Source organism: Heterodontus francisci, chromosome 36 (assembly GCF_036365525.1).
Source record: "Heterodontus francisci isolate sHetFra1 chromosome 36, sHetFra1.hap1, whole genome shotgun sequence".
NCBI lineage: Eukaryota > Metazoa > Chordata > Chondrichthyes > Heterodontiformes > Heterodontidae > Heterodontus > Heterodontus francisci.
This window is the reverse complement of record NC_090406.1, coordinates 13,009,254-13,022,158: the sequence shown is the minus strand read 5'-3', so window position 1 is coordinate 13,022,158 and position 12,905 is coordinate 13,009,254. Positions and strand designations below refer to the sequence as shown.

Sequence of the window (12,905 nt, the reverse complement as noted above, 5' to 3'; positions counted from 1 at the left end):
GCATTTGGGATCCTGGGCATTATAAATAGAGGTAGAGAGTACAAAAGCCAGAACTTATACTAAACTTATATAAAACTCCAGTTTGGCCCCACCTGGAGTACTGTGTCCAATTCTGAGCAGCACACTTTAAGAAGGACATGAAGGCTTTGGAAAAGGTACAGAAGAGATTTGCTAGAATAGTCTCAGTGATGAGGTCTTGCAGTTACATTGGCCAGGATTTTGTCTTGGCGACGGGATTCTTGACAACCGGCAAAAGTACTGATGAGAGCCCCGTGTCACCTCCTCTGGGGAAGACCCGCTGGATCAAGTGTCAATTAGGCACTTAAGTGGACAGCAGTGGGCCTACCCAGGATCAAGGCAGCAGAAGTCCCGCTTGCTAAGAGCTGCCAGCCAATCAAAGGCTGGCATCTCTTGAACTGAGCAGCGCCACCGCATAGGTGGTGACTGCTGCAGTTGGAGCACTTAACTGAGGCCCAGGAGCCAGGCCATAGGTAAGTCTCAGTGGGAGGGGTTTTGTGGGATGGGGTTCGTGGGGGAAAGCATGTAGGGAGGGGTTGGAAGCAAGGGCAGGGGGTGGCACTAAGCAAGGACCCTCCCCCCCCACTTCCCAATGCTGGGTTCTTCATTCAGGCACTAAGTGCCTTTTAACGAGGGACACCCACTCAACTCGCCCCGAAGCCAGCAAGCAACCCGCACGGATTTGCTTGTCGTGCTCCCTCTGCGGTGACAGGCTGCCGGCCACTGGGCTGATTCTGGCGGCGGCAGGATGAGGCCCTTAATTAGGCATTAAATGCCCACTTAAGGGCCTCAATTGGTGGTGGAGCAGGAAGGCCATTCATAGGCCTTCCCACCCCGGGTTGGTTGGAGGCAGGAAAGTGGCAGCAATCCAACCCCCCAACCTGCTACCATCCCACCCAATTATATGCTCCCCCCGCCTCCAAACCTGATGCAAGAAACATCGAAAAATAGGAGCAGGAGTAGGCCATTCGGCCCTTCAAGCCTGCACCGCCATTCAATACGATCGTGGCTGATCATCCACACTCAATACCTTGTTCCTGCTTTCTCCCTTTATCCCTTGATCCCTTTAGCCCTAAGAATCATATCTAACTCTTTCTTGAATATATTTAATGATTTGGCCTCAATTGCTTTGTGTGGTAGATAATTCCACAGGTTCACCACTCTCTGGGTGAAGAAATCCCTCCTCATCTCAGTCCTAAACCCTTTATCCTTACTTAGACTGTGACCCCTGGTCCTCGACTCCCCTGCCATCGGGAACATCCTTCCTGCATCTAGTCTGTCCAGTCCTGTTAGAATTTTGTAGGTTTCTAAGAGATCCCCTCTCATTCTTCTAAACTCGAGCGAATACAAGCCTAATCGACCCAATCTCTCTTCATACGTCAATCCTACCATCCCAGGAATCAGTCTGATGAACCTTTGCTGCACTCCCTCCATAGCAAGAACATCCTCCCATAGCATAAAACTCCCACCCCCATTGATAGACTGGAGAAGCTGGGAGTTCTCCTCCTTACAGCAGAAAAGGCTAAGAGGAGATTTGATAGAGGTGTATAAAATCATAAAGGGTTGGAAAGTCAGAGTAAGTAAAGAGAAACTGTTTCCAATGGCTGAAGGGTCGATAACAAGAAGAAACAGATTTAAGGTGAGTGAACCAGAGGCTACATGAGAGAAAACGTTTTCAATGATGCGAGTGGATAATGCCTGTACAGATTCAATTGTTGCCTTGTAAAGGGAACTGAATAAATACTTGAAAGAGAAAAAAATACAACGATATGGGGAAAGAGCGGGGAATTGTGCAACAAACTGGACTGCTCTTTGAAAAAGCAATGCAGATTAAATGGGCCATATGGCCTCTTTCTGTGCTATACTATTCGATGATTCCATCTCCATCATTGAGAGCAGGCCCCCAGTAGGCAGCCACACTATGTGCCTCGAATTTCCCATTCTTGACTGAACATTCTGACATACGACCAGGAGGATTATAAAGGTAATAATAACAGCCGTCAATCAGAAGTGCTGCGAATCGGGAATGCTGATCCTCCATCCACGATCCTCTGATTTACATTCCTGTGCTAAGAGCAAAATTTACCCTACAAATCCTTCTCTTTTTTTCTTGACCAGTGATTGGCAGATAGGTGTATATGGACAAGGTACAGTCACTCACCTTGTTGACTACATCTCCGAAGGTGAGGTTGGTCAGGGCCATTCCTGCATACCGACGTAGGGCTGAATTCAGAGGGTCATTGGTGGGCCCATACATGTCACAATCAACTTGAAGTAGTTCAGCAACTGCCTGCAAACCTCCTGTATTGGAAGGAGGGGAGAAAATAACAGCCGGAAGACTCCCAAGTCTTGGACATAAAAACAGAAAATGCTGGAAATACTCAGCAGGTCAGGCAACATCTCTGGAAAGAGATACAGAGTTAACGTTTCAGGTCGATGACCTCTCATCAGAACTGGAACAAGTTAGAGATCTAACAGGTGATATCTTGCAGACAGAGTTACGTTCCAGCAAATGAAATTGCTCCAAACTATGTTTTTTTTTCAACTAGTTATGAGTCAGTGGAGATGAGCAGTCAGATGAATTGCATTCGAAATCTAAATTTGCATTCAGGTCCCCAGATCTTAACTACAGATTCAAATTCCTTCATCCAACTTCTCTTGTGGAACCAAGTCTGTTTGGAATCAGCATTAGAATATGGCACCCAGATCCAGTAGACCTGTAACTACATTCCAGAAAGAATTACTTCAAGAGATTTTACATTTAAGACTAGTGAACAAAAGGTAGCTGAGCAATTCTGATTGACTGCTCACTGGCATGTTTTCCTTCAGCTGGGAGTACAGGCCGATAGGTACCTGACCCAAGATGTACTTACACTGGGGTTGGACATTATGTTTTTATAACGACAACAGTGCTTTTAAAGAATAAAATCAGTAATGTTGGCTTTTCCCCTTATGATGTTTGCCTGCGTGAAAAAGTGGTGGAAGCTGATTCCATAAATAATTCTAAAAGACAGTTGGACAGGTACTTGAGGATAAGGAACTTACAGTGTTACAGACAAGAAGTGGAGATGTGGGACCAAGTACGACTGCTCTTTCTAAGAGCCAGCAGGGGTACAATGGGCCAAATGGCCTCCTTCTGTGCTGTTAGCTTCTATGGTTCTTTGAAGCATCTGGCCCAGTAGATGAACTAAAAAGGGACTAAACACATTGGGTCAGATTTTCAAAGGGCTGCGGGGTCAGGAACTAGCGTGGGTGCGATTTCAAAATTGCATTCCCAGAGGTTGTCTCGGGATCTCAATGACTCCAGGACAAATCATAATTTTCAAAGGTCCAGCGGGGGGAGCAAACGGGAAACCCGCTCATGCTAATTAATGACCCCTAAGCACATGGGAATATGATATTATTGCTATAATTGAGACATGGTTGAGGGAAGGGCAGGACTGGCAGCTTAATATTCCAGGGGCTAGAATCTTCAGACGTGATAGGGGAGGGGATACAAGAGGAGGTGGCATTGCACTGTTGATTAAAGAGACAATTACTGCAGTAAGGAGGGATGATATCCTAGGAGGTTCCTCTAATGAGGCCATATGGGTAGAACTTAAAAACAAAAAGGGGGCAGTCACTTGGCTGGGAGTGTATTACAGGCCTCCAAACAGTCAGGGAGATATAGAGGAGCAGATATGTAGGCAAGTCTCAGAGAGGTGCAAAAATAATAGGGTAATAATAGTAGGAGATTTCAACTTCCCCTATATTAGAGGGGATAGTATTGGTGCAAAAAGCTTAAAGGGGGTGGAATTCTTCAAGTGTATTCAGGAGAGCTTTTTGAGCCAGCATGTAGAGAGTCCTACAAGAGGAGGGCCTTACTGGACTTAATCCTGGGGAATGAGGCCAGACAAGTGGTAGATGTGGCAGTGGGGGAGCATTTTGGGGATAATGACTATAACTCTGTAAGGTTTAAGATTGTTATGGAAAAGGACAAAGAGGGACCGGAAATAAGAGTACTGAATTGGGGGAAGGCAGATTTCAGGGGCGGCACAGTGGCGCAGTGGTTAGCACCGCAGCCTCACAGCTCCAGCGACCCGGGTTCAATTCTGGGTACTGCCTGTGTGGAGTTTGCAAGTTCTCCCTGTGTCTGCGTGGGTTTCCTCCGGGTGCTCCGGTTTCCTCCCACATGCCAAAGACTTGCAGGTTGATAGGTAAATTGGCCATTGTAAATTGCCCCTAGTATAGGTAGGTGGTAGGGAAATATAGGGACAGGTGGGGATGTGGTAGGAATATGGAATTAGTGTAGGATTAGTATAAATGGGTGGTTGATGGTCGGCACAGACTCGGTGGGCCGAAGGGCCTGTTTTAGTGCTGTATCTCTAAATAAAAATAAAAATAAATGATAAAACAGGATCTGGCCAAAGTGAACTGGGAGCAGCTTCTTACAGGAAAGTCTACATCAGACCTGTGGGAGTCACTTAGAAGGAAAATTGTGAGGGTTCAGGTGCAGCATGTTCCAGTAAAGGTGAAGGGAACCCTGGATGTCAAGGGATATAGAAGATTGGATAAGGAAAAAATAGGTGGCGTATGGCAGATTCAGAGTGCTGAAAACAGCGGAGGCCCTAGAGGAGTATAGAAAGTGTAGGGGAGTACTTAAAAAAGTAATTAGGAGAGCATAGAGGGGTATGAAAAATCACTGGCAGACAAGATAAAAGAAAATCTCAAGGCGTTTTATAAGTATGTTAGGGACAAGAGGATAACCAGGGGAAAAAGTGGGGCCCATTAGGGATTATGGAGGCAATCTGTGTGTGGAGCCGGAGGACATAGGGGAGGTTTTGAATGATTACTTTTCATCTGTGTTCACTATGGAGAGGAACGATGTAGGTGTAGAGATCAGGGAAAGGGATTGTGATATACTTGATCAAGTTAGCATTGAAAAGGAGGAAGTATTAGCTGTTTTAGCGGGCTTGAAGGTGGATAAATCCCCAGGTCCAGATGAGATGTATCACATAGGCTGCTATGTGAGGCAAGGGAAGAGATAGCGGGGGCTCTGACACAAATTTTCAGATCCTCTCTGGCCACAGCAGAGGTACCAGAGGATTGGAGGACAGCGAATGTGGTATGACTATTTAAGAAGGGTAGCAGGGATAAACCAGGTAATTACAGGCCGGTGAGTGTAACATCAGTGGTAAGGAAATTATTGGAAAAAATTCTGAGAGACAGGATTAATCTCCACTTGGAGAAGCAGGGATTAATCAGGGATAGTCAGCATGGCTTTGTCAGGGGGAAATCGTGTCTAACAAATTTGATTGAATTTTTTGAGGAGGTGACTAGAGGTGTAGATGAGGGTAAAGCAGTTGATGTGGTCTACATGGGCATCAGTAAGGCTTTTGATAAGGTCCCACATGGAAGATTGGTTAAGAAAGTAAAGGCCCATGGGATCCAGGGTAATTTGGCAAAATGGATTCAAAATTGGTTTAGTGGCAGGAGGCAGAGGGTGATGGCAGAGGGTTGTTTCTGCGAGTGGAAGCCTGTGACCAGTGGTGTACCGCAGGGATTGGTGCTGGGACCCTTACTGTTTGTAGTGTACATTAATGATTTAGACATGAATATAAGGGGTATGATCAGTAAGTTCACAGATGATACGAAAATTGGTGGTGTCGTAAATAGTGAGGAGGATAGCCTTAGTCTACAGGACAATATAGACGGGCTGGTAAGATGGACGGAGCAGTGGCAGATGGAGTTTAATCCTGAGAAGTGTGAGGTGATGTACTTTGGGAGGTCTAACAAAGCAATAGATTATACAATGGATGGTAGGACCCTAGGGAGTACAGAGGGTCAGAGGGACCTTGGGTGCTTGTCCATAGATCACTGAAGGCAGCAGCATAGGTAGATAAAGTGGTTAGGAAGACTAACGGGATACTTGCCTTTATTAGCCGAGGCATAGAATATAAGAGTAGGGGGGGTTATGATGGAGCTGTATAAAACGCTGGTTAGGCCACAGTTGGAATACTGTGTACATTTCTGGTCGTCACACTACAGGAAGGATGTGATTGCAATGGAGAGGGTGCAGAGGAGATTCACCAGGATGTTGTCTGGGCTGGAGCATTTCAGCTATGAAGACCGACTAGATAGACTGGGGTTGTTTTCCTTGGAGCGGAGAAGGCTGAGGGGGGGACCTGATTGAGGTGTACAAAATTATGAGAGGCATTGATAGGATAGATAGGAAGAAAATGTTTCCCTTAGCGGAGAGGTCAATAACTAGGGGGCATAGATTTAAGGTAAGGGGCATGAGGTTTAGAGGGGAGTTGAGGAGGAATTTTTTCACCCAGAGGGTGGTTGGAATCTGGAACGCACTGCCTGAAGGAGTGGTAGAGGCAGGAACACTTACGGCATTCAAGAAATATTTAGATGAGCACTTGAAACGCCATAGCATACAAGGCTACAGGCCAAGTGCGGGGAAATGGGATTAGTTAGGTCAGGTGCTTGATGGTCGGCATAGGCTCGTTGGGCCGAAGGGCCTGTTTCTGTGCTGTAAAATTCTATGACTCTATGACTCTAAGCTTGTTAAGGGGCCTGTCCATGCAGAATTAAATTTTTAATCTTTATTTTAGCGATCCTGAACAGTCTGGTGCACATTAGCTGATGGGTCCACTGCAGGGCCAAGTAAACTTTATCAGTCTTTGTCTTGAGACACTTTTTTGATGTATCTTCTTGAGCCGGTGCTGGCACTGGACCTTCATTTTTCCCCGGTGACACTGCTGGCCCGGTAAGGAGCTGCTTGCTCTCTTCACCAAGGCAGTGGCAGCCCCCAACATGGCTATCACTTTCCTTTGCACCGGTGCCAGACAGGTAGTTCCTGCCTCCTGGAGGCACTTGGTGCCACTAATTGAGCGCTGAGCTCATCTCCTGACCAATTAGAACATTTACATTTAAAAATGGCGTTGCGAAAGTGACAGAGCTGAGCTACGAGTTCAGGACCTGGAATTCATCCAAGCTTCGGGTTCCCAACCCCGATTTGAAAATCAAGCCCATCGTGTTGGTTGGCTGGCAGATTTGAGTGCATTTGAAGTCAAACAACTACAATGATATGAAATCAAGACTTTGGCCATTAGATGCACAACTTCTGCCATGTTAGGCAGTAGTAGATTTGTACTTTTACCCCAAAATTCCCCTCTGAGGTAGAAAAGGGAAAGTGTAAATATGTTAGCCTCCATTTCTGTGAAGAAGCAGGGATGGACCCTGCTCAGGCCCCATATCTACCACTTTGTTAAAGCAAACCCTAATAGCTGTTTGTTTCCCTCCTCCTCTGCCCCACCATCGGTTATATTGTCTTCAATCACCATATTGCTGCAATCTGAAATTCGCATCTCAATCCCTCCATCTTGCTACATTTCTCATCACCTTTTCAAAATCTACCTCTGTAATCTCGCCATCACTCATTGCCTCTAATCTCTTCAATTCCTTTCTCAGTATCCATCATCCGCACCTCCCCTCACATCTCGCACACACACCACCGCCTCCCCCCACCCCCCCCCCCACCCCACAGTTTGGGTAGTTCTGCTACATTAAAGGCACAATGTAAGTGCAAACTGTTATTGTCACTGATAACATCTGTCTGTGGCTGGAACTCTGGTCCACTGATATGACTCCAGAGCTTATAATTTTCTCATCATGTCCTGTTCTAAGTTCTGAGTGCTTTTTAACACAAACGTGGATAAATGAGCTCCAGTTTGTATGTCAACATTAGGCTTTAACTTTAGGCTCTTTACTTCTTCCCTCTTAAGGGTTCGTTCCTTTGAAATGCTGCATAAAATCCAGTCTCGAAACCAAATTCTGCTCCAGAAGTTACCATTAGCTAAAATGGGGAATTAATGGGAACACTGAGAGAATATCTAAGAAACAGTCAAAGAATAATTTTTGCAACTTGCCAAGTTCATTCATGGCACGCCGGTACTCCTCGTCGAAGGACAGCTTCATTATTGCACACATCGCCTGGCAGATCTGGGGTTCAATGGGTAGTGGCACTACAAGGGAAAAGAAGAGCAGAGCACTTAGATTCTAAAATTCAGCAGCTTTTGTCCCTAATTGTCTTCTTGCACCTCCTATTCTGAAGACGTTAACTTCTTACGGAATACAGTTCATCAGGCGACCATAACCGTCCAGTAGCTCATCCAAGTGAGCTGTTGAGATTGGCAAGCTTAAAACAGACCATGGATTTGAGGCAAGTCGCAGAGATACCGTTAAGGAAAAGCTGGATAAGTACATGAGGGAGAAAGGAATGGGAATGGAAGGATCTGCTGATCAGGTTAGATGAAGTAGGGTGGGAGGAGGCTTGTGTCAAGCTTAAACACTGGAATGGACCAGTTGGGCCGAATGGCCTGTTTCTGTGCTTTAAATTCTATGTAACCTGGAATTTTCTTGTCGGTATAGCTTTATGCTACATTGAGAAGTTCCTTTACCTGTTACTGTTGAAGACAAATCTATCACATTTAAAAAGAGATTAGACGAACACTTAACAAAGAAGAATATTAAAGGCTACCGGAAAAGAAGCAAGGTTAGTGGGGGCAGGCTTATAGCTTTTACAGAGCGCTCCTGAGGAAATGTTTAGACCCAGTGGTTTTGGTTTACTCAGAAAATTGTGCACGTTATTTATTTTTATTTGTTTCTGGCAAGTGGGTGGCATTGGCAAGGTTGCATTTGCTGTCCATTCTTGGTAGCATTAAGAAGGTGGAAGCAGGTATTCTCCTTGCTCAGTGATTGTGTTTTATGATGAAGGGCTTACTAGGCCACATCAGAGGCTACAGAGAGTCAACCATGTAGTGTTGAAGGCATGTGTAAAAATGGCAGGTTCCAGTCTCTGCGGGACTTGACTGAATCAGTTGGGGTTTTTACAATAAACATCAGCTCCCATTTGCATTTATTTGCCAGTGCCAGCCCACAAATTACCAGACTTATTGAATTCAATTTCACAAGGGGCCATTGGTGAGATTAGAACTCACAACCTCATAATCAATAAGCAACTGTATTTTTAAAGTAATTATCATGTCCTTCTATAGACGTAACTTTGTGGCATTTGGAATCACACCTTTACAAAATCACAATGTGGCCATATGTATACAATGGGATTCACTTGAACACATAACGTTCAATCACATATTTATAAGGTCCAGTGCCTTTGTGGGACATAAAATGTTCGTTGCACATCCCAGTGGCCTTTACATGCAAGGTGGTTTAGGTATTATGGTACAGCGTGGAACAATTAGTTTAATCTTCCTCATCTTGTCAACATAACCATGGACTTTGCACCAGCTCATTACCACTGCTGCTTTAAGCTCCTGCCCTAAACCCAATCTCGATTTATAGGCTTGCAAAGATAGTGAGCATTTTTCTCCCCACTTCATGGGCTGGATTTTCTTCTCAGCTCGGTGTCAGGCTTCGTGGCGGGGGGCACAGAGAATTGGAGTGGCAGCAGCCGCCACGCAACCCAACGCCGGGATTGCCAGGCCTGATCTTCCCAGCGGCAGGGAAGTTCCATGGCGGCACCTCCGCTGGTCTGCGACGGGACCCTCGTTGGAATATTTAAAATACCTCTCTGCATACATTACATATCATCCGCCACGATCTTCCCATCCATTCCCAATCTTCAGAATGACATGTGCACTCACGTGCCTTCGCTTTCCCATCCAGGAGAAGCTGGCACCACAGAGGACGGGGAGGGGTCACCGCTGCATTTTGAGTATAGATGGGAGGGAGGAAGGGGTCAACTCTGCATTCAGTGTATAAATGAGGGGGAGGGCAACTCTGCATTATTTTATGAATGGGGGGTAGACGAAGGTAACTCTGAATTATTAGATGAATGGGGGAACAGAGGCAATTCTGCATTTTGTTTGCAGGGCTGGCAGCTTTTTAAAAATGGTGCCAGCACCTGCCCACAAATCGGGTGACACCATTCATGGCATGTGGTGGCACGGCGGCGCGGGTCCTGTGGGGGACGGCCGCCATGATCCACACAGCGGAACTACAAACTCCAGCCCTATGTGTGATCAAACACCAACTTGTTATTTCACTGTGGAGGAGCTGCAACTAATCTGTCCTCATCCAAAAATTAACACATAAAATTTCCAGCTGAAATTAGTGAATAACATGCAGGAACTTATTTTCCCCAAACTAGCCCAGAGGCTGGGAGGTCAATTGTAAAATCCCAAAATGGCAGTTTCTTCACTTACAGTTGTTCGAGTCTGGACCATTGCCTTGTTTGTTCGTGTCCAACCATTCCCAACACGTCTCGCAGTACAAGCGCACCTGTTCCAGCACATGCAGGACGCGCATTTCTCTTTTGGCCTGCCCTTCATCGGGCTGGGAGTATATGATGTTGTGCAGTGCTGCGCTGGCGCGGGCTCGGGCCTCCTTGCTGCCGCTGGAATTCCTGGTCGGTCCTGAGTCCCTCTCGCTGTCGTGCAGGAGCTGAATGAGCAGAGGGAGGCAGCCAGACTTGCGCATGGCAACGCAGCTGTCCTGGGAACTGGACATGGCAAGCAGTGTCCTCGACATGTCATCCTTGTCACGGGTTGCCAGCATGGAAAGCAGCCAGAACACCATCTCTACCTGCAGGTTGAAATACAGAAAGGCTTTTTTTAATATTAATTTTTCTTTGTCCCATCCCAATTTTACAGGGACTTGTAGCAATTCTTGAAATAATTCCTTCCATCTGACTTTCTCCTCTCTCCCTCTAGTGAAAGCTTTAATCAAGCTAGAGTGTTGTTAATCAAGTTGCTGCACTTGCCCAAATGGCCGTTTTCAACATGTGGATCTCGACTATGAGCAATTCGACTACAGGAGGCTACACTACAGACTTCTCTCCTGTCTTCATCTGATATGTTCACATATGCAGTTTCCAGTGAAGATCATTTGATTCACCAGTATCAGGAATTCTGGATTACTTTCCCTTGCACAGGAACACTAAGGTTCGTTTTACAGCCTCTGCGCCCAATCGAAAGCAGCTACAGTGCAGACCATGAACCAAACAAAATGGTGCAGTTACCAACTGAGCCATTGACAAACTAGGATTTTATTAATTTTATCTGGGTTATAAATTGGTTTGTCATATGCAAATGGACCACTGGGTTGAGCACTACCTAGAACTGTACTCCAGGGAGAATGTTGTCACTGAGATTGCCCTCAATGCAGCCCAGCCTCTACCAGTCATGGATGAGCTGGACGTACAGCCAACAAAATCGGAACTCAGTGATGCCATTGATTCTCCAGCCAGCGGAAAAGTCCCTGGGAAGGATGGCATTACCCCTGAAATCATCAAGAGTGCCAAGCCTGCTATACTCTCAGCACTACATGAACTGCTTTGCCTGTGCTGGGACGAGGGAGCAGTACCGCAGGACATGCGCGATGCCAATATCATCACCCTCTATAAAAACAAAGGTGACCGCGTTGACTGCAACAACTACCGTGGAATCTCCCTGCTCAGCATAGTGGGGAAAGTCTTTGCTCGAGTCGCTTTAAACAGGCTCCAGAAGCTGGCTGAGCGCGTCTACCCTGAGGCACAGTGTGGCTTTCGTGCAGAGAGATCGACCATTGACATGCTGTTCTCCCTTCGTCAGATACAGGAGAAATGCCGCGAACAACAGATGCCCCTCTACATTGCTTTCATTGATCTCACCAAAGCCTTTGACCTCGTCAGCAGACGTGGTCTCTTCAGACTACTAGAAAAGATCGGATGTCCACCAAAGCTACTAAGCATCATCACCTCATTCCATGACATTATGAAAGGCACAATTCAACATAGTGGCACCTCATCAGACCCCTTTCCTATCCAGAGTGGCGTGAAACAGGGCTGTGTTCTCGCACCCACACTTTTTGGGATTTTCTTCTCCCTGCTGCTCTCACATGCGTTCAAGTCTTCAGAAGAAGGAATTTTCCTCCACACAAGATCAGATGGCAGGTTGTTCAACCTTGCCTGTCTAAGAGCGAAGTCCAAAGTACGGAAAGTCCTCATCAGGGAACTCCTCTTTGCTGACGATGCTGCTTTAACATCTCACACTGAAGAGTGTCTGCAGGGTCTCATCGACAGGTTTGCGGCTGCCTGCAACGAATTTGGCCTAACCATCAGCCTCAAGAAAACGAACATCATGGGACAGGACGTCAGAAATGCTCCATCCATCAATATTGGCAACCACGCTCTGGAAGTGGTTCAAGAGTTCACCTACCTAGGCTCAACTATCACCAGTAACCTGTCTCTAGATGCAGAAATCAACAAGTGCATGGGAAAGGCTTCCACTGCTATGTCCAGACTGGCCAAGAGAGTGTGAGGAAATGGCGCACTGACACGGAACACAAAAGTCCGAGTGTATCAAGCCTGTGTCCTCAGTACCTTGCTCTATGGCAGCGAGGCCTGGACAACGTATGTCAGCCAAGAGCGACGTCTCAATTCATTCCATCTTCGCTGCCTCCGGAGAATACTTGGCATCAGGTGGCAGGACTGTATCTCCAACACAGAAGTCCTCGAGGCGGCCAACATCCCCAGCTTATACACACTACTGAGTCAGCAGTGCTTGAGATGGCTTGGCCATGTGAGCCACATGGAAGTTGGCAGGATCCCCAAAGACACATTGTACAGCGAGCTCGCCACTGGTATCAGACCCACCAGCTGTCCATGTCTCCGTTTTAAAGACGTCTACAAACGCAACATGAAGCCCTGTGACATTGATCACAAGTCGTGGGAGTCAGTTGCCAGTGATCGCCAGAGCTGGTGGGCAGCCGTAAAGGCGGGGCTAAAGTGTGGTGAGTTGAAGAGACTTAGCAGTTGGCAGGAAAAAAGACAGAAGCGCAAGGGGAGCGCCAACTGTGTAACAGCCCCGACAAACAAATTTTTCTGCAGCACCTGTGGA

At 46.5% G+C, this 12,905-nt stretch overlaps 1 protein-coding gene across 2 annotated transcripts in view; it reads right to left on the bottom strand.

Moving 5' to 3' along the window:
* apc2 (APC regulator of WNT signaling pathway 2) overlaps positions 1–12,905 on the bottom strand; it is a 193,718-nt gene that overhangs the window by 22,688 nt on the left and 158,125 nt on the right. For both annotated transcript variants that reach the window (XM_068016183.1, XM_068016184.1), the window contains 3 exons: positions 10,233–10,611; positions 7,935–8,030; positions 2,180–2,319 (listed from right to left, as the gene is read on the bottom strand). In XM_068016183.1, coding sequence (XP_067872284.1) covers positions 2,180–2,319; positions 7,935–8,030; positions 10,233–10,611 — 615 coding nt within the window. The remainder of the gene's footprint in view (positions 1–2,179; positions 2,320–7,934; positions 8,031–10,232; positions 10,612–12,905) is intronic.